This window comes from Muscardinus avellanarius, assembly GCF_963383645.1.
Source record: "Muscardinus avellanarius genome assembly, chromosome: 5".
In the NCBI taxonomy this organism is placed as follows: domain Eukaryota; kingdom Metazoa; phylum Chordata; class Mammalia; order Rodentia; family Gliridae; genus Muscardinus; species Muscardinus avellanarius.
Window position 1 is genome coordinate 120344564 of NC_137790.1, and position 21475 is coordinate 120366038.

General features: G+C 42.4%; 1 protein-coding gene across 5 annotated transcripts in view; it reads left to right on the top strand.

Annotated features, from left to right (window-relative positions):
- Nucleotides 1–21475, top strand: part of KCNAB1 (potassium voltage-gated channel subfamily A regulatory beta subunit 1) — a gene marked incomplete at both ends in the record, with an annotated part of 333646 nt that overhangs the window by 100665 nt on the left and 211506 nt on the right. For 2 of the 5 annotated variants that reach the window (XM_080696896.1, XM_080696898.1), the window contains one exon: nt 5965–6185. The exons of the other annotated variants lie outside the window; for them this stretch is intronic. In XM_080696896.1, the coding sequence (XP_080553022.1) occupies nt 5965–6185 (221 nt within the window). Of the gene's footprint in view, nt 1–5964; nt 6186–21475 lie in introns of those variants that run through there. 5 annotated transcript variants of the gene reach the window in all.

Below are 21475 nucleotides of genomic sequence, written 5' to 3' on the forward strand. Positions count from 1 at the left end.
TTTCTGATAAATAGCAAAACTCTCACCCTAACAATTCTTTTAATCACACATGATAGGCACATAAAGTGGCTTGCCATCTGTACACTTACTTGTTTAAAATCCTTCCAATATTAGCAGATTCTCTTCTGCTTTGGATAAATCTGGATTTGCCTAGCTGAATAATTGAATGTTTTCTGGCCCCTGCTGGATGTGGTTTCAAATGGAATCAAAACCATGAATTCTAAGTGGGCTCAGTAAAAAAAATTTTTTTTCGTTTTGACTTCACTAGTAAGAAATGGAATCAATCAGTAATTGGGGTAAAATAAATCTCCTTGGAGCAAGAGGACTAAAGAATCATGATGTATTTGAAAAGGTTGATTTTTAAAAAACATACTCAAAAAACTACCCAGCATGGATGATTTTATTCTTTTGAAAATTTTAGACTTTCTAAAATTGAACGTTTTTCTATCACTCATAATAAGAATAGGATTTATTTTAAATTAGAACTATTTAAAATAAATTTAACAATAATAAAAATAAATGTAGTAATATGTTACTTATTTATAAAGTGACAGTATTTAAAGCCTTTCTAGATAGGAAGTCTTATGGTGAGGGGCACCATGCAGAGTGGTTAGGAACCAGGTCTCTGGATCCAGCTGCCTCAAGGGGAATCCTGTTCTTCCCAGTACCACCTTGGGTGAGTTACTTAGTTTCTCTGCATCTCATGCTTCCTCATCTATACAGTGGAGCTCAAAATGGCAGCAGCTCCTGTTGAGAGCTAGGCTTTGCCTTGTTTCATCTCTATTAGGATGCTGAGACTTAGGGGTGCAAGCATCCCGCCCAACGGCACAGGAGAAGGCAGAGACAGAAGAGAGCTGAGATTCACACTCAAGCCCAACTGAACCACACCCTAAAGTTGCTGGAGTTTCCATGGAGACTCTAAGATGAGCAGCAGAGCAAGGCATTAGGATGTGAGTTTGTACCCTGTTGTCTACTCTTAAACAGTCTGCCATGGTAACCCAGTCTGGCTGACATTAATGCCAAAGAAGAGGAAGAGATAATTTGGCTTTATGCAATGTTGCAACCTCCATGCCTTAAGGCATCTATGGAAGAAGACAGGTTCTTATAAATAAATGTATGCGCCCTCATACTTCAACTGAGAGGAAAGGAGCATAGAGAGTGACCCCCGAGGTCAGGGGAGATGCAGAGCAGCCTGTCTTTGGGGTAGCTCTCCCACCTCCCTTCCCCAGCGCTGTTTTCTGCTGGGCAGGATGAAGGGAACCCTTAAAAGGATAATTGGCAGAATGAGATCACAGGAAAGGACTACCAATGCGTGGAAACCATGACTTCTTCCACTGATTGCCCTGTGAAGTCCTTCTGCCTTTATAGGGAAGAACAGGTGAATTGTTTCTAGAGCCTGTCTTTGGAACAGTTGGTAATAGCAAGTTAGAACATAAAGAGTTATGGGATAATGACATTTTTCAAGATCTAATTGTGACTTTTAGAAGCATCTCCTTTGGTGACTTCCAATGGTTTCTCACAATCAAGAATATAAGAATTAAAATACGAACAAAAAATTATATATATATATATATATATATATATATATATATATATATATAATTTGTTGGGACTGCCATGACAAAGTACCACAGACTGGGGGAACTTTAACAACAATTCACTTTCCCACATCTTGGAGGCCGGAAATCTGAGGTCAAGGCGCTGGCAGGGTTGGCTTCCTCGGAAGACTCTCCTCGGCCTAGGTGTGGGTAGCAGTCTTCTCTGTGCTTTTACATGGCTGTGTCCTGACCTCTTCTTCTTAGAAGGCCTAGAGTCATATTAGGTTAGGACTCACTTCATTTTAATTAAAATTAAAGGCTTCATTTTAATTCAATTACCTCTTCAAAGACCCGATCTCCAAATATTGTCACTTTCCAAGGTATTAGGGAATTAGGGTTTCAATATATTAATTTGGGGGGAACACTACCTAGCCCATGACTATATCTATATATACATTTACATCTATCTCTCTCTATGTATTTGTGGGTCTTATTTAAACCTGAAATGATAGCGGCACAGATTCCTCTAAATCCTACTATGTGGCAGTGAAAAGATACATGTTCCAAGTTGAATTTCTCCAGCTTAATTAGCACACAGCCTGTTAGCACAAACTTATTAGGAGTGAGCATCTTCATGGCCGACTGTTATCTAATTTCCGGGCTCCTGAGACTGACTGCTCCATTACTGCCGGGAAGAGAGAGGACAGCCGGGGAAGCCACCGAGCTGCGGCTGCCTGTCAGGGGCCCGGGCGGCGTCAGATCTGAAGAGCCACACTGCAGGCAGCAAGAAGGGGACTTGCACTGTGAGCGCCCACTGGTCTCAACCCTTTGATGCTCTTTGAGGTATGCCCTGAAGGCTGGGCCACTCGTCCACACACAAGAGACATAGGCCATGAATGTGGGACAGTTGCTGGTTCCTTTTAAGTGAGCCGGCTCGGCTCGAACTGGGATGCACAGGATTGTCTTTGGCTTTTGTTTTGAGAGATTCAAGTTTATTGAGAAGAGGTATCTCCCCCTCCACCTTCCTCCCTCTCTGCCTCCCTCTTCCTCTCTTTGTTTCTCTATCTCCCTTTCTCAATTATTTATAGAACTAGGGCCTGCTCCAGGCTCCAGGCACTCTGCGAGGTCCTGTGGGGGATAAAGAGTGACTCAGAGCCCCACTGCTTTGCATGCTTTATTCTGATAACCTATTCCCTGGCCTGGTCTTGGCTCTGCTTTCAAGTACCGCTTTGCTAGTTCTCTGGCAAAGCTGGAAGCCACTTTGGCTAACAATGTCCAGACCTCCTTCCCTTCAAAGTCCTCAGCCTCCCAGTGGAGTTGGCAGCACTCTGGGCTGGCCCGGAGCCGCTTCCTCATCGGCTCCCCGTCCGCAGCGCCCACACTGAGGCCACGGGCTCCTCACCCCTCTGGCAGGGTGGCCAGCGTGGCACTGTGTCTCACCCCCTAGACTGCTTTATTTTTCCCCTTCTCTGAGCTGTTCTTTCTGATTCCTCCCACTTCTTCCTCTTCTCATTTTGATTCCTTTCCCGATCCACATTGATCATCTCCAATGAGCCGGCTTAGAGTGTAAAAATAAAGGTTCCCGTGATCTGCTTCCTCTCTGCCCACTGTTGTTTATTCCAGGGAATGAAGATATGCTTCCAGTGTTCTTCCCTGGAAGTGAGGATACAAAGAAAGTGTCCTGGGTTCATATCCCCCTTTCTACCACCCTCACTCATCCTAAGATTGTTTCTCCATCACTGAACATTAATCAACATACTTATTTTTTTCAAAGATTTATTTTATTTTTATTTTTATGTGGATCATATTGGAAAAGGCATACATTCACACAGTGAACATACTTATTTTTTAAAGTAAAGAGAGAGAAGGATGTGGAAGATAAAGGCTGAGATTCCGAAATGTGGTTTAAATCTCATCTGCAGGTTATAAATGTTAAGATTCATGTCTTAAATAGAATTTTTTTTTCTTTTTTGTGGGTCTGGGGGTGGAACCCAGAGGCATTCAACCTCCGAGCTACACCCCCTGTCCTATTTTTTATTCTTTATTTTGAAACCGGGTCTCACTGAGTTGCAAAGGACCTCACTAAGTAGCTGAGGCTGTCTGTGAACCGCGATCCTCTGGTCTCAGCCTCCCAAATGCTGGGATTACAAGCGTGCGCCACCATGCCTGGCTCCTTAAATAGAATTCAACTCGGGCACAGAGTCTCCTTGAAAAATTTTCATTCTTGCAACTTAATGTGGTTGGGAAGAAGTGGTCAGACTATTATTTATTTATTTATTTATTTATTTTTGGTACTGGGGATGGAACCCAGGGGCATTCTATCTCTGAGCTACACCCCCAGCCCTATTTTTTATTCTTTATTTTGAAACAGAGTCTCACTGAGTTGCAAAAGTCCTCACTAAGTAGCTGAGGTTGTCCTTGAACCTCTATCCTCCTGTCTCAGCCTCCCAAATGCTGGGATCACAAGCGTGTGCCACCACGCCTGGCTACAGACCATTATTATTATTGATGGTAAGCCATTATTCTCAATACACACAGCCAGAATGTTCTCAACCCTCCAGCGCTGGAAAGGATGCCTCCCTCCTCTGCTGCTAATCAAATCCCACTCATTCTGCATGCTCACCCACTTCTCGGAGGTCCACCTGGGTCTCCTGCCCTCCTTGGGGCAGGCCACTGTCTTAGCCCTCTTTGTGCCCAGTGAAAAGCAGAATTCAGTACCTACCAGGAGGTGTGGGGATGGATCAGAGTGAAGGGCTTTCTCTAGGCTCTTGAAACCCCTCTCCAGCTTCACTCCACTGCCCTTAGTGTCTGGAGCACTTGCCATCCCACGCTGTTAATTAACCCGCTTGGTCCTTCCCACCTGGAATGCCTGCTTCTTGATAACAAGCCTCGTGCTTCACTTTTCTCTCCATGTTGGTTTCTGTCTCCTAGTACAGGGATAGCATCTACCAATGTTGTTGATTTAGATGATGTTTCTTGACCTCCATGTCTGTTGGGCACCACACTTAGAAAGATGACAGAAGCCATAGCTTGCTTGTGAATAAATTTATAAGAGAGACGTTTGGTTTCCAATGCAATCCAAATGGAAAGGCGAAGTATCAGCCAATTTGCACTTAGTGTGGTCCAACCACATTCATCGGCACCTGCTTTGCACCTGGTATGAAATCAGAGAATGTTCCTTTCTCGTGAGGGTGCACAGCGATGTCTTGCTGTCCGTCCCTGAACTTAGGATAGTGCTTCCCCAGTGTATGTGGCTCCTGTCACCCTCCTGGGCCTTTCTGGGTGGTAAAGTGGACCCTACTGCTCACCTGCTACAGCCCCTTCCTGAATGGTGCAGAGCAGCTGCCCCCCCCCGGGGGGGCATCCTTGATTCTCCTCTGGATTTCAGAATAGATTTTGCAATAAGTTAGCAGACTTGATTTCAAATAGTCTGCACTCTGGCTTTTCAGGAAACTTCAAACTTATCTGCTTAAGAAATACTGTGTGGAGGGGAGATGAACCCTGACAAGGTTAATAACAGGGATTTCAAACAGTGTTTTTAGCAAGCCAGTCACAGAGTATTCACGTGTTAATTCGCTGGCATATTCCCTGGCAGAAACACCCTCTCTTTGCCTCCCCCCAGTTCCGACTGTGGTGCTGCAGCAGGGTTTGGTCTGTCTGAGCAGAGCCCCCTTTATGGAGCAGCCCTTCTGATTCCGCTCCAGCAGGAGTCTGCTGAAAGTGAACCTCGCCTTCCACAGCACACAAAGGCTAGGAGCTTTTTAAAGGGACCTGCCTGTTCTTCTAGGCAGCTGCAAACCCGAACCAGGGAGCGCTCAACGACCTGGGCTTTCTCCCGAGAATGACTGGGGAGGGGTCTTGAGGACCGGGGGAGGGAGGGAGCTGGCAGCTGGAGTGGATGGAGACCACGGGTCGCGATTAGCTGCTTCCTGGGATGCTCGGTGCGCCAGAAGAGCATCCTGCCTGTGGTCCAGAGGGTGCTGGCGGCGCATCTTGCGGTATGCCTGCGTTGATCTGAGCCAGCGCCCAGAAGCGAGCCCGCATTAGGCGCCGCGGACTGGCTCCCGACAGGGCGGTGTGCAGTCACCCTGAATGCTCAGCTCTCGGCTTCCTCAACAGCCTCCGACTGCATGGATTTGCCTGTTTAATCAGCGGAGATTACTGCGAGAGAAGATCCTGGAGCAGGAGCCGCGCTCCAGCTGCGGTGGCAACTTCAGGGGCTGGCTGTTGACTTCTCTGGGTGCCCGGGACTCCTGCACCGCAGCCACGCCTGTCACGGGCTGTCCAGTCAGCCGCTGGGAATCCTTTGACTGCACCCCCAGCAGGGGTTAAAGACGCGCAGAGACCCCCAGCCCATCTATCCAGCCTCGCCTGACTGACTGTGTTGCGGGGTTCTGAGAGGGACCGTGCGCTGCCCGGGGAAGCAATGCAAGTCTCCATAGCCTGCACAGAGCACAATTTGAAGAGTCGGAACGGCGAGGACCGACTTCTCAGCAAGCAGAGCTCCACCGCCCCCAATGTGGTGAACGCAGCGCGGGCCAAATTCCGCACAGTCGCAATCATCGCCCGCAGCCTGGGGACCTTCACCCCTCAGCACCACATTTCTCTCAAAGAGTCCACCGCAAAGCAGACTGGCATGAAATATAGGTATGGACGTCAGATTCCCTTTGCCCGGGGCTCCGGGGCTCTGAACAGGTGCAGTGCAGTGGGGGCGGTGCATAGCTTTGGAAAAGTGACTTGCTCATGGGTGGGTTGCTTAATTTAGAATTCTCAGGTGTTTCTAAAATAGCTCTTAAGAAAGATGGAAAGGCCCGAGGTGGTTGCGCGCGCGTGTGTATAATTTTTTTCCCCGAAATGTGGCCCATTTTATAGATTCTGAGCATTATGAGCAGCTGAGGAGCTGTATACATTCCAGTCTGTAGAAGAAAACATGCAAATGCGGAGGTGATGTTGAGATCAGGATAGTGTTCTGGGAGCAAGCGTGCTTGTCCTGTTTCATGGTGCAGATGTAGTTTCTGCGATTATACTATCTAGTGCTCCTCGCTGGCTTTTCCTTTGAAAGACCAAGGAAACAAATGCTATGCAAAGCTTTGGAGAAAGTTTCATTGCAGAAGAAACACCTATCGTGGTAAATTAGATGGAACACTGCCATATTTAAATCTAAATCACCACTTTGAATAAAATATAGAGGTGACTGTAAAATAAGGAGAAAAAGTCAATTGTTGCAATTCTATTAGTTTTCTCATAAAAGTTAAAGCACACTCTTTCAAGTTGTTGTCCAAAGTTGGAAATCTTCCTGGTAAAGCTAATGATCTTTAACAGAGAAGACATAACTTTGATAAGTCAAAGTTTTATTTTTCAATGAATTGATTCTTATCTCATCATACTGGGTTTACACCAAGCCTTCTTGACTCCATTTCTTTAAACTACTGTGCTTCTACTTCCTAAAGATGTTTGTAGAGGTAGAAGAGAAAGCTCCTAACATCTTCTAAACACTTTCATCCCAATTGCAGACACAATTTTGCTAGTAACTTACATTTAACTATCCATCATCTTTCTTTTGTCCTAAAACAAGGTTTCAGGATAGGATGAACTTAGTACAGTTAGAACCACGCACACTTAAGACTGTGTTTCCCAGGTGGGTTGCTGAAATAGGCATTTAAACCTACTTGTATGAAAGTTGCCCCCGAGGAAAGTTTGCTTGCTGAGTTACGGGAACACTTCCCATTGCAGGTACATTAAACTCTGTGGTTTGGATATCCTTTTGAGCCATTGAGAAAGAAAGCCTTTGGGTAGGGAAAAGCAAAACAATCCATAGCTGAAGCTCTTTGCTCCAGCTGCAGTACAAACAGAAGCAGCCTGAGTCTAATCCAGTCGTTGAAGTGTCCACATTGTGAGTGCCTCTGCTTTCCCTGAGATTCCCGCCACGAGGAGGGGACCCTGCAATGACAATGTCTGCGTGTGACTGCAGTCTCTGGTGCATTGGTATTTTCTATGGCTGCTGGTGGCGCACCCCTCCCCTGCCCTGGGAGTGCTCTGCTCTGCATACTGTTCAGCTGCTGAGGTAGACGTGAGCCGCTGTCTTCCTGGGCAGGGGCCCTGGAACAGGAGGCTCCAGGGTTCAAGTAGATCACAGAAGGTGGTTTGCATGGAGGCAGGCCTCCAGCATTTTAGAGCACTATAAACTATCTTTTTGTAAGCCAGAAGAAATAATCCAATCTCTTGTGGCAGCAGTTTCCTAGTTGCCTCTGGATGGTTGTGTTGAAAGAGTTTGTCCATGACGTCTGTGGGGGAGCCAGGACCTTTCCATTCAGATTTTTCTGTCAATACAGATCAACTCACAGTGGATGATAACTAGCTCTGTCTTCCCAAATAACACAGTGCACGAGCAAGATTCACTTGGGTGTCTTATGACAGGCAAGAACAGGTCTTCTCTGACAAAAGGTTAACCATGTGGGGTTTTAGGTATGCTTTGAGTTATTTATTACTTGTGGTGATTAAATAAGAGGTCTCTTTCACTCTCCCTTCTTATTCTGGACCCTCCTTCTATGACAGTCAGGTGGAGTATGTGTAGACACGACTTACCCTTCTCCTTCAAGTCTACTCAGTATGATCTTTATGAATGATATCAATGACATTAATGACAAATATAGACCAAGCTTTTTTAGGATTTGGGGGGAGGGATGAGAGAGACCAACTATACACTTCATCAAAAATGATGGACATATTTTTATTAGCTTAATTGTCCTTTTTTACATTGTTGTCCCTAACATGTAATATGCATAGGTACTATTTGTTAAGGAAAATCAATAGCAGAAAATAAGAAATAACGTGTGGAATGGAGAAGGAATCGCCTTGGGAAGCAGTCTGGAGAATGGGCTGCCCTGAAGACCTGGGATGGAGAGTTGGTGGATGATTGTGATGATAATTGTGTTCTCATCCTTGAAGGTGGTTCCATATGCAGAGCTTCTAAGGTATCCACGAAGCCCCTGAGAGGTAGAAAACATTGTCTTCTGATTGTGCATTTTTCAGAGGAGAGGTTGACAGTTTTCATCAGGATCTGAAGTGTCTACTGATCAAAAACTGTCAACCAGCAGTGTTGTCTAGTGAGGAAACACTTTTCCAGGTCACAGATATTTACTGAGCACCTAGTCTATGCCAAAAACTGTGCCAGAACTGGAATCACAAGGTACAGAGCACAAACAAGGCTGGGCACTTACATTTAGGTTGGAGAAACAAACCATAAATAAGAACACAATTTTCTATGGTGGCATATTCTTATGAAGTCTATATGCCGGGTGATGATAGTCATACCTGGGCCAACTTAGTTTATCTACTTTGAGGCTACCAACTCCACTTTAGCTCCAGGACTAATGATTACATATGAATAATTATGCCCACATCTGCTACCCATTTTACCCATTTCATTACCCAGGGACTTCTTTCAGGTCCAGTTCTGATATTAGATGCTGCCTAGTGGTTGAGGATCTACTCATGACACTGATAAATAAGTAGAATGCCTTTTGCTTACATAAGCCCTTATGATCTTTAAGTCCTAACTGATGTCAAAGCCTACGATGACCATCCATTAACCAAGAACTCATGAAATCACGATTTCAGAAATAGTCAATATACATTTATACAAAACATCTGAATTCTGCGAGGATAATGCTCAAAGCCATTACTCTCTTTTCACTATCACTGTGCAAGAATTTTGCACAAATTTGACTACTATCTCAAGGCTAAAGATAGAAAAAACACACTAGAACATTCTTCTACTCAAATGTTACTGTGAGCCCAAGGGAACAAGAGTCTACCTGATATTTTTCCTGGGGACATCCTGGATGTAAATGACACAGGACCACTTTATTTCTTGGAGTTTATTTAGAGTTGTGCTTTGTTAATGCTTAAGAGTTCCTTTGTTTTAGTTTTTTATTTTTTGTTTTTTTTTTAAATACTGGGGATTCAATTCAGGCTCATTCTACCTCCAAGCTATACGCCAGCTTGTTTTATTTTGAAACAGCTTCTAAGTTGCTGAGGGCCTTGCTAAGTTGCTGTGGCTGTCCTCAAACCTGCAATCCTCCTATTTTAGCTTTGCTTTTGTTTTTCTCTTGGTCTCAGAATTTATCACACCATGTTAGTTTCACTACATACACAAAACTTACATACTAAAAAGGGCAAAACACCGAGAACACTAGTTAATCAAGGTGTGTTTGTTTTTTGCTTGTCCTTTTGTTGTTGTTTCTGTGTTTGCTTTGCTTTAAGATAATTTTTTTGAACGATTCAGCTACTAATGTTTGATGTGGGCAGAGCTTTTACCATGTCAGAGCACATTTGTACTGACAAGCTCCCTCCTCTCCTTTTTGAAATTGTTATTTTAGTTTCAGAACAATTTGAGTATTGATGGGCCCAATTTCATGGAGAAAAATGTTGTTTAAACATACACATCTTTAGCTGAGCATGGTGGTGCACACTTGTAACCCCAGCATTTGGGAAGCTGAGACAGGAGGATCGCGGTTCACAGCCAGCCTCAACTACTTAGTGAGGCACTTTGCGACTCAGTGAGGCCCTGTTTCAAAATAAAGAATAAAAAATAAGGTGGAGAGTATAGTTTGGAGGTAGAACACTCCTGGGTTCTATTCCAAGTACCGCAAACAGACAAATAAACAAACATATACATCTTTGACGGTATAATCTTGTGCCATATAATTACATAAAACATGCTTTAAAAAATTTTAAGAGATTTCTTTACAAAAAGAAATATTTCCTAAATAATAATCTTTAAATTTTATTAAAAACTTCAGTTCTTCCTTTTTAGGGTTAAATATATTTTTATCACTGAATTTTTAAAAATAATTATGGATTCAAAAGAATTTACGAAAAATAAATGCACAGAGAATTTCTGTGTACCCTTAAATTTCATGTTTCTGCAGGGATAATAAGTTGCATGGTGTCAAAACTAGAAAACTGACACTGATACAGTCCAAAGAGTTCAGTGAGATTTCACTAGTTACACATGTGTTTTTATTTGTATGTATTTGTGTACCTATAAGATTTTATCCTATGTACAGATTTGCTTAACTACCCCTGCAACAAAAATACCAGAATTTTTCCATAATCCACAGGATCCTTCATGCTATCCCATTTAAAGCCACATCTACTATCTTCTCCCTGATCTTTAATCCTTGTTAGTTACCAATCTGCAAGCCATTTCCATAAGTTTGCTTTTTTAAGAATATTAAATAAATGGAATCTGATAATATGTAATCTTTTAAAAATTGCCCCCCCCCCAGAGGATTTGTGCAGAGATGCAGGGAAAGAGAATCTTATTAGCTTTGCAAAGACATCAGCGGTGGCACCCTGGGGGTCAGGGTGAGCCATTTAGACAGGAGGTAAACATCCAGCAATGGAGAAACCATTGAGGGTTTTTGAGCAGGATGTCTAGTTATAAAGTTTGGTTAAACAAGGATTAATCTGACAGTTATTTTCCCCAAATATAAAAGAATTATGTTGAATCCCATAGCACTCTTTCTTTCCCATAAAAATAAAAATCAAGACTATATAGGAAAGGCTTAGACCAGACACCAGATCCTCTCCCTTGCCAGTTTGGTGGCAGCCTCTTTGCTAAAGCACACACCACATCAACCACTTTTTACCTCCCACGAATGGTGGGCAGATTTTGAATCAAAGCAATTCAAGGGAAAGATCAATCTTGCCACCCGATTACGTAAAAGGCACTGTGTGTGTGTGCGCGCACGCACGCACGCGTACATGCCTGTGCACACACACATGTGAGTCTCCGTATGGGGAAAGTGGGAGGAAAGGGGTAGGCTGTAGATGAGGAGCAGAGCCAGCTTTGTGGCTATGTTTCAAATAGAAATATTTGATTTAAGTCCAAAGAAGAGAGCAGCTTGGTTATTTAAAATGCCAAGTTTTAAAATTACTTTTTTAAATTTTTTGGTAACAAATATCATCATCGTTTCCACTGACACCCATAGGTGCGGACTTTCCTCTCTGCCTAAAGCAAAATTATGAAAATGGGTGAAAGTGGGAAGGTGGTGAAGGCTTCCTAAAAATTAGATGCTGAGTCAATCCCATGGAGTTTATCCCACCTCTGCAAGGCACCAGCCAGGAGTCTGGCATCCAAGGGATGGTGAGAACATGGTAGGAGGCGAGGGAGCCTCCTGGAAGTTGGTAGGCAAATGTTGTTCCAGTTTCATGGTCCCAGGGAGAGGGGGATTTACAGGGCTGTGTATTTGCACATATAGAAACACCTCCTTTTCCAGCTGCAATCTCCAATTAGGTTGTTGTACCAATTGGTTTCTTAATCCTAGGTCCACTCAATGTCCTTCTCTAGAAGTGCCCTCTTTTTATTAAAATTCTTTTTTTAAAAAAATAAATTTCTTCAAACACTTCAATTTATGGTAATTTGAGAAATGTTCTCGAAGAGGATAAAAATCACATTCAAAAGGAAAATCAGATTCCTAAGTTTCCCTTTGATTTTTCAAATCCATTTCGTCAAACTCATAGTCTCTTCTTAGGATAATCAATTCATGAACAGTATGAGATTTTGGATAGATGAAATCTGATGAAGATATAGGGCTCTTGATTTCTTTGAGAATTCTTTTTTTTTTTTTCCTTTCTCTTTTTGTGATAATAGGGATGGAACCCAGGGCTTTTTTCTACCTCTGAGCTACACCCCCAGCCCTATTTTATTCTTCATTTTGAAACGGGGTCTCACTAAGTTGTGGAGGGCCTCACTAAGTAGCTGAGGCTGGGCTTGAACCTGTAATCATTCTGTCTCAACCTCCCAAGTACTGGGATTACAAGTGTGCGTCACCACACCAGGCTGAGAATTCTTTAAAACTTCTTTTTGGAGAGAAAGCCCCCTGTGAGAAGAATTGAATTCACAAGCACAAGTTCATACTTCTCCTTTAGGAATTTCAGAGCCATCCAGATAAATGGCAACTGGAAGTAGTCAAAAGATTCAACGTTGCAAGTTAATCATGTTGGATGCTTAAGGAAAGCGTTTCACCAATTTTCTTCTTTTTCTAGAATTAGAAAAGAGAGTGATTGTGACTGACAAATTAAAGGCAGAAGTTTTTAAACCTCCATTTCATTATTGAGAATTATCAATACACTCTGGATAGCTAGGGGTTAGGATGGCTATCCCTGAGGGCAGGTCAGGTATTGGTTTGTGCAGATATGTTGGTTTATACAGAATATAGTTTCTTGGCCAGAGTTACCAAGAGAGGAAAGAGGAGGTCCCCCCAAACTCAGGTGTCCTGACTCTAAGAACAGAATTCCCCCACTCATTTGCATTTTCTTTTGCAGCTTCTTGGTTATGCTCCATTTTTTAACAAAGGAAAAAAGCACAGTGCCTGAGAGGCTTCTAGAAAAGCCAATTCCCTAACAGGGCGTAGCGGCACACACTTGTAATACCAGTATTTGGGAGGCTGAGATAGGGGGATCGCAGGTTCAAGAACAGCCTCGGTGCGTAGTAAGACTCTCATCAACTTAGCAAGTCCCTGTTTCAAAATAAAAATAAGCTGAGCGCGGTGGCACACGCTTATAATCCCAGCAATCCGAAGGCTGAGACAGGAGGATTGTAGTTCGCAGACAGCCTCAGCTACTACTTAATGAGGCCCTTCGCAACTCAGTGAGACCCTGTTTCAATATAAAGGATAAAAAAATAGGGCTGGGGATATAACTTGGAGGTGGAATGCCCCTTGGGTTCCATCCCCAGTACTGCAAAAATAAATAAATTAATTAAAAAAAATAAAAATAAAATTGGGCTGGAGGTATAGCTTAGCGCTTAGAGGTAGAATGCCCCTGGGTTTAATCCCTAGTATCCGGCCCCCCAAGAAAAGAGTAAAAAGAAAAGCCAATTCCCTTCCCTACATATGCACAGTCTGCTGCCCCAACTTTTATCAGTACAGCCCTGTGGTGTACTGAAAAGCCACACCAGTTTTCTCTGTCCCCCACAGAGCCATAAAGACCCCAAGTGCTCCCCCGGCAGCTTTCTGCTGGTACATGTGCTGAAGCTGGACATAAATTAACTTCTAGGTGCTTGTGTGCTGAGCGTCACAGTATATAAGGCACTGGTATCTCAGAAGGAGACCTTCAAACCCATGAGCACGGCCGAGGAGACAGCTGTGTGTCAACACTGGACAGCAAATCTTCATCTGGACTTAAAACTGTCCTCCTGCGTTTTGAGGCGTCTTTGGAAAGCTTGCTCCCAGAAGTCAGAGCCAAAAGGCATTAAAAACTCCTCATTGTAGGTTGGTTTTCTGCTACCCAGAATGGAAACCAAAACAGAAGCCCAGCAGTGATATTTTCTTCCTTGGGATCAACAGCTAGGAAAGACTGGGAGAGACTCGCACAGGCCATCTGGTCCAGCCCTCGTGAGAAATCTGTCCTGTTTTTCCAATTGCACTGAGCAGCAACTACTTATAAAGGCCTCTGAAGAAATTGCGTAAGCTCCTTTCACGGCAGTCATGGGGGAAAAATTGGCTCGTCTTTCTAAGAATCAGAATCATTCATTAAGACTTGAAGTCCACGGAGAAAGTGCTAAGATGAGGGTTTTAGAATTCTTGTCTATTGTCTGAACCCTGGCAGTCCAGGTGAGGAGAGAAGGAGGATAGAAGATGGAGAGGGGGTGAGGGGAGGCATCCCAGCCTCTTCTGACACCCAGGGAGGTGCTCCTCCACTCTGGTCTGCACACCTGCTGAGCTGGCCTGACTGTTCCACTGCTGAGCCACCTGAGAGGTGACATGTCTCACTGTTAAAGTCCTTGCGGTCCACTCAGCTCCTTGAAAGCTGCTCTGCAGGGGAAGTACCGTGGCCTGATCACCACCGAGATGGAAAGACGCCAGCTGTGATTTCCTGCCTCTGGTGCTTCCAGTGCTCAAAATCCATTACGAGGACTCTGTTTCCTCGTTTACAGAAAGCTTCTAGTCCTTTCCTCCTCCATTTCATTTTCCAGTTCCTAATGGCGATTACGTCTCCTTGAAACCCGGTGCACAATAAAGACACCCTCTCCTTGAAGCCGTCTGTGTTGGGTACATTTCCAAGCAAAGGCTTGTGAAGAATCCAGCAAGATTCCCTGATAACAGAAGCGTCCTCTGGACCTTTATTTGCATTCCTGGTCACGCTTGCTATTTTAGGAGGGAAACTGTTCTTAATGTTTTAGCCAATCTTTGACAAATTTAAACATTAAAAATATATTGAAGCCAGGCATAGTGGCGCATGCTTGTTATCCCAGCATTTGGGAGGCTGAGGCAGGAGGATCATCGCGGTTTTCAGACAGCCTCAGTTACTTAGTGAGGCCCTTTGCAACTCAGTGAAACTCTGTTTCAACAAATAAAGGATTAAAAAAATAGGGCTGGGGGTATAGCTTGAAGGTAGAATGCCCCTGGATTTCATCACCAGTACTGCAAATAAATAAATAAATAAATAAATAAATAAATAAATGAATGTATATATAGTAACCAATTTATTGGGTAGTGGGGAATTAGTATGCTATAACATAAGCAACTCATGAGATCAACTCTGAAGGTTATAATGGTGACAATTTCTTGGGTCAAATTTACAGAAAGGTCAAAAAATACAGAAAGGTCAAATTTGATACATCATTTTCAATGATGATAGGGTATTCAGATAGGAAAACTAACAGCTTGTAAAATAGCTCTCTTGCTTTTTGATATACTCCTATAGAGAAGATTTTTTTCTTTTTTGCTCAAGCAGGTTTAAGTATAAAAGCAGCTGTACATGACCAGTATTATTAACAGGAACAGTCTTCTATACTGGTAATTAACATCTTCCAAGAGAGTGGCCCTGAGGGGGCTCAAGTGTGGAAAACTTCATGATGAGTTTACATCTACTGGAAGGCCCATCTGGTTTACCAGAGCGCTTATATAAGAAAAGCAAGTTTCTCTTCCCCTCTGAGGAACACATGCTAATAAGCACCCTCTTTTCCACTTTTTTGAAATCAGTTTTGACGTTATTTTTATTTGCAGTGCTGGGGATGGAACCCGGGGTCTTGCATGTGCTGGGCAAGTGCTCTACCACTGAGCTATACTTCTGGCCCTGTGTGTTCTTGCTTTAGATTTTCATGTTACTGGATTTTTGGTTTTAGTGTCTTTGGCCTGAGACCACAACAAGCTCATTATAAAAATCAACTGAGAAAATAACATGGTTTTAATGGATGCTGCTTCTCTCTCAACTGAAGGACCTGCAAAGGTTTCCTTTGGGGCTTTTGATGAAAATAGACCTTTTGATTCACTATTTCTCCATTTCCTACCTCTTTATGCACAAACGCTTCTGGTGCCTTTGCATTTACTTAAGAAACAAAATGCTCAGGAGAAATTTTAGCAGTCCAGTTCCAGAGGGCTTTCATCTTGATGGAAAACATATTTGTTACATTTTAATGAAGGGAAAATAAATAAACTACTGCTATAAAGAGACACAAATAGAAAGAGGGAGTTGGGAGACTCCGGGTCTAATGTATAACTCCTCATTCAGTAATGACTTATATTCCATTTCCAAGGAAGAGATTCAAGGCTTCACTTTCAAATACCATTTCCCCAGTAGTCTTCTGAAAGTCAGAAGTCTGGAATCTTGGCCCATACAAAACAACAATTTCTTCACCAAGAAGCAAGTGGACCTTTGCCCAAGGATTCCAAAGTCAACTGGAAATTTCCTGAGAGCTTCAGCAGAGCATTCTCTGGTCCCGTGTCAGACCAGGGAGTGATTTAAAAGGAGACACAGCAAACAGCCTTAAAAGACAAAGCTGGAAGGTTCATACTATGTTCGTTTCCTATGGCTTCTATAACAAATCACCACAGTTAGTGCCTTCAAACAGCATATTTATTTTTTCATTAGAATAATGGAATTTGCTCTTTTTTTCCTCCCCTGAAGAAAGATTTGAGAGAGGAGACAGAAATAGGATAAGCAGAAAAGGTTTATTTAGGAACTGTATTAAGAGAGGAAGACAAGGGAGGGGTGAGAAGGGAGGAGTTATGCTCCAGAGAAAGTGTCAGGAGTGGTCTGTTTTCCAAGTGAAAAATGGCAATTGCATAGCCTGGTGGTGTGGCGGCGCATGCCTGGAATCCCAGTACTTGGGAGGCTGAGACTGGAGGCTTAGAAGTTGGAAGCCAGCCTCATCAACTTAGCAAGACCCTGTTTCAAAATAAAACATAAAATAAGGCCAGGGGTATATCTCAGGTAGAATGCCCTAGGATTCAATCCCCAGTAAAACACACACACACACACACACACACACACACACACACACACACACACACACGTAATGGCGTCCTTCATATAGTGGTTTTTGTTTGGGGTCTGAAACCTTCCTGTCATGTATTATGTATTAGAGGCAGTTCCTGACAGTTCCTCTGTTTAAAGAATCTGATCTGCCTCGCTTTCTCCATGTTGTAATTTCCCCATCAGTACCTAAGTGGAAACTCCTGGACTTAGTGCTCTGCACATGTTTCAAAGTTGTAAACTTTGGGCTAGTTACAAGTGGTTCTTTTTAGATTTGAGAAAGTAATGGCTCGCTATGAAGGAGGCTCCCGGGAAGGGTTGTCAGTCACCAGAGATGGAGTGAGCCCTACCTTCCCTCTCCTCCTTTTTCTACCTAACATTTTCATATTTCCAAAGGGGAGAAGCCTAAAATCAGGGAGTGGTGGTATATAACTGCGATCCCAGCCAGAGACGGGAGAATCTTGGTTTTGAGACCTGCCTTTAGCCAGACCAGCAATTTAGTAAGACCCTCAGCAACCCAGGAACATCTTGTTTCAAAACAAAAAAAATAAAAAGGGTTGTGGGTGCATCTCAGAGGTAGGATGTCCTTGGGTTCAATCCCAATACAATAAATAAATAAATAAATAAATAAATAAATAATAACCAAAATGTCTAAAATCAGTGGCAGCAGGGCTGTGTTTCTTCTTCTGGCATCAGAGCAGAAATTCATTTCTTTGCCTTTTTCAGCTGCACTCCTTGGCTCCTGAATCCTTCCTCCATTTGAAAGCAGATCACTCCAACTTCTGTTTGTCTTCACTTTTCTCTTTTCTCTCTTGCACCCTCCCACCTCAAAGACTGCTAGGATAATACCACGCCCACCTGGATAACCCAGGATAATTTCCCCATTTCAAGATCCTTCCCTTAGTTGCATCTACAAAGTCCCTTTTAGAACAGAAGTCAATATGTTCATAGGGCTCAAGGACAGACATCTGTCATGGACTGTTTTATAGCCTGCCATTCATAACGTGCAAACACATTATAAAAGGGAAGAGAGAGTTCAAGGTATCTAGAACTATTTTCTCTAGAATTTAAGGCTTGCCAGTTGGATGTGGTAGCACATGTCTGTAATCCCAGTACTTGGGAGGCAGATAAAACAGGAGAATTGCAGGTGTAAGGACAGCCTCAGGAACACAGGGTGACTCTCAGTAACCTAGCAAGACCCTGTTTCAAAATGAAATAAGACTTTCTCAGGTGCAGCAAGACTGAAAAAGGAAAAGTGATCACTAGCAAGGCATCAGGGTTTTCTCTCTTCAAGGGTATGCTTGGGTTTTGAATCAGAAATAAAAACTCCCATTCACAGTGTGTGGCCCCGATGTGGTACAGATTAAACAGGTCCAGCCTTGGCAGTCACTATGCTGGCATCTGCTGCCTGAGTCTGCTCCTCCTAATTCAGATCCTCATTAGGATTTGAAGTGGGGAGGGCATTATTAGAAAAAGCAATGGGCACAAATAAAGATCAAGCAGCATCAAGCTTTAGTTAAAATACCCATAGTTCAAAAAATATATCTGCCTTCATATTTCACGACTGATCAGTGAGATATAGCAAGCTAACTCCTCCCTAGCACTTGAGGTCCTGGGAATGCAGCAATGCATCTTCCATCCTGAAGCACAGCACCTGTGAGGCTCTGTGGACATCACAGAACCGAGTGCAACCCTTCCTAGAGTCCCATGTTGGCTTGTTTCATTAAGGCTGGCAGAGCAGTGCTGTGGAGGAGGAAGAAGGAGCTTCTTGCCAGAATGTGGAATTCTTTTTCTGAACCTTTCTATTAAACATGATTCCCTTGAAGCCGTTAGGTTATTTTATTTTAATCACAAAGCAGCTTTTATTCTTACTAATAAATTTTCTACATATCCTGCCACAAAATTTCTAAAGTCTTAAATCAAATGCCATTTCCTTCTGCAAAGCTGCTTTATGCACCCATGAAGGAAGGTGGTGTTCCATCCCTCTCCAAAGACCTGCTGCTCCTCCATCACTGCCTAGAATATTGAGCTTTGAAGATTAGACTCTTGATCCAAAACCTTTAAATCTACATGCCCTCACTTGGCACGTGAGCAAAAAGTATCAGATTGCATCTTGTTTGGAGGAAAATATTAGTGGTTCAAATTGAAGCAAGTTAGGAAACAGATTCACTAAGAAATTGTAAATCAGAGGAACCAAGAGTTAAAACTCAGTCTTGGACTATAATTCAGTCTCTTGTGGCCAAATTGTGTTCCCCAGAGGCTATAGGAGACACAGTGATTGAGTGATAGGAAAATGAGGACATGGCTCCTTTGGGGCTTTGTTGATTATGAATTGTGCAACCACCCTGCATCATGGAGCTAAGCGTGGGTGAGAATGTAATGGTGGAGGAGATCATTCTTTTTTTTTTTAATTTTATTTTATTGGTGCACTGTATTCATACATCATAGTGGGATACAAACTTTTGTAGACATACATGCACACATCGCCCAGTCAGCCCCCACCCGATCCCCACCCCATTCTCTCCCCATCCCTCCTTCCCATGCTTGGCTTAGTGGTTGACATCTAGTATTATAGCAATTTATCCAAAATTAAAAATGATAATCTCACATAACAGTTTCATTTGTCTGATACCAAGTGTTTGATGATTTAAAGATAGCATTTCAATATTTCTTTTTGCTTTCTTTCTTACTAGAGCATATTTTTTTCTGTTTTTTTAGGTGAAACTATCATATATTTATATATTTATTTTTCAGAAAAAAATCTATCCTAATATGGAATATGAATTCTAGATACCCAAAACGATCTTGAAAAAGAACAAAGCTAGCAGATATATATTTTCTGATTTCAAACCATATAAAGCTACAATAATTGAAACAGTGTAGTACTGTTCTAAAGGCAGATATATAGACCATTGGAGTTAAATACAAGCCTAGAGCTAAATTCTTCCCTATATTGTCAAGTTATTTTTGACAAGGTTTCCACAAACATTTGGTGGTGGAAATAATAATCTTTTAACTAAATATTGTTGAAAAATAATAATTACATGGAAAAGAATAAAATTGGACCTTTACCTAATCCCATATACAAGTATTAACTCAAAATAGATAAAAGACCTAAATATAAATCTTAAGACTATAAACTTTTAGGAGAAAATCTGGGTCATAAAACCTCACAACATTGAAATTGGCAGTGATTTCTCGGATATGATTTCAATGGCACAGGCAACAGAAGAATATACAAACTCCCTAAAAAATAAAAGAAAATATTGTATATCCAAAGACAATGTAAACAGAGTTAAAAGTTACTAATAGAATTGGATAAAATATTTCCAAATGCTATATCTGAAGGTATATTAATATTCCAACTAGAAATCCTAAAAATTAACAACAATAAAGGCAAACAATACAACTTAGAGATAGGTAAAAGACTAACATAAATAATGAATCTCCACAGATAACCAATCTTAGTTGTCTGTTGGATGGAAACTCTTGTTTCTCTGGTTCTGGTGAGTGTTACCTATTTCTTCTTTGTAGTTAATCTCTTTGAGTATTTTCTCTAGCGCTGGTTTTGAAGACATAAATTCCTTCAGTTTCTGTTTGTCATGGAAGCTTCTTATTTCTCCATCTAATTTGATAGAAAGTTTTGCTGGGTAGGAAATTTTTGGCTGGAAGTTGTTTTCTTTCAGAGTTTGGAATATGTTACTCCAAGCCCTTCTGGCTCTCATGACTTGGTTTGGGAAGTCTGGAGTGATTCTAATTGGTTTGCCTCTGAATGTCAGTTGGCCCTTTGTTTTTGTTGCCTTTAAGATTCTCTGCTTGGCTTCCACATTGGTCATTTTGACAATTATATGGCGTGGGGATCCTCTTCTCCGATCCTGTCTAAAGGGAGTTCTATAAGTTTCCTGGATCTGTGTATCAACCTCTTGCTCTATATTTGGAAAATTTTCTGCTATTACTTCCTTGAAGAGATTGTTGATCCCTTTGGTATCACTTTCTTTTCCCTCCTGTATTCCAATTATTCTTAGGTTAGTTCTCTTAAGATGGGCCCATATTTCTTCAATGTCAGATTCCTGCTGTCGGATATTTTTTTCTAATTAGAAACTATGCATTCATTTTTGGATTGCTCATCTTCTAAGAGTGAGATTCTGTTCTCCATGTGTTCTAATCGGTTGTTTGTGCTTTGAATGGAGGCCTTTACTTCATTAATTGCATCCTTTATCTCTTTTTGGCTCTCTCTGAGATCTTTTCGAAGCACCTCTATTATTTCTACAGTTATTTTCCTGATTTGATCTTCTAGAAATCTCTGATTTTCTGTTTTATCAGGTTCTGATGTTGTGGGGTTGTGCACATTCATTACTCCAGTGTTATTCCTCTTTCCCATGATTTCGGAGGTTTGTGCCTTCTCTGGGTTCTTCCCTTGGGTCACTATGGCTTCACTTAAGGTGCTCTGGATCTCGAGTCTGTATTATCTCAGACCCCACTACTCCTTTACTGGGTTGTATCACAGAGTCTCCGACCCAGGGAGTCGATAGAGGCTGCTTTAAACTATGGGGGGTGCCAGGTTGCACGTTCTCCTATGGTGTGATATCTCTGCCACCACCACTCCCTCACTGGGTCAAGTCCCAGGAGGCACAATACTGGGATTTCTCCTCTGTGGCCCACAATTTGAC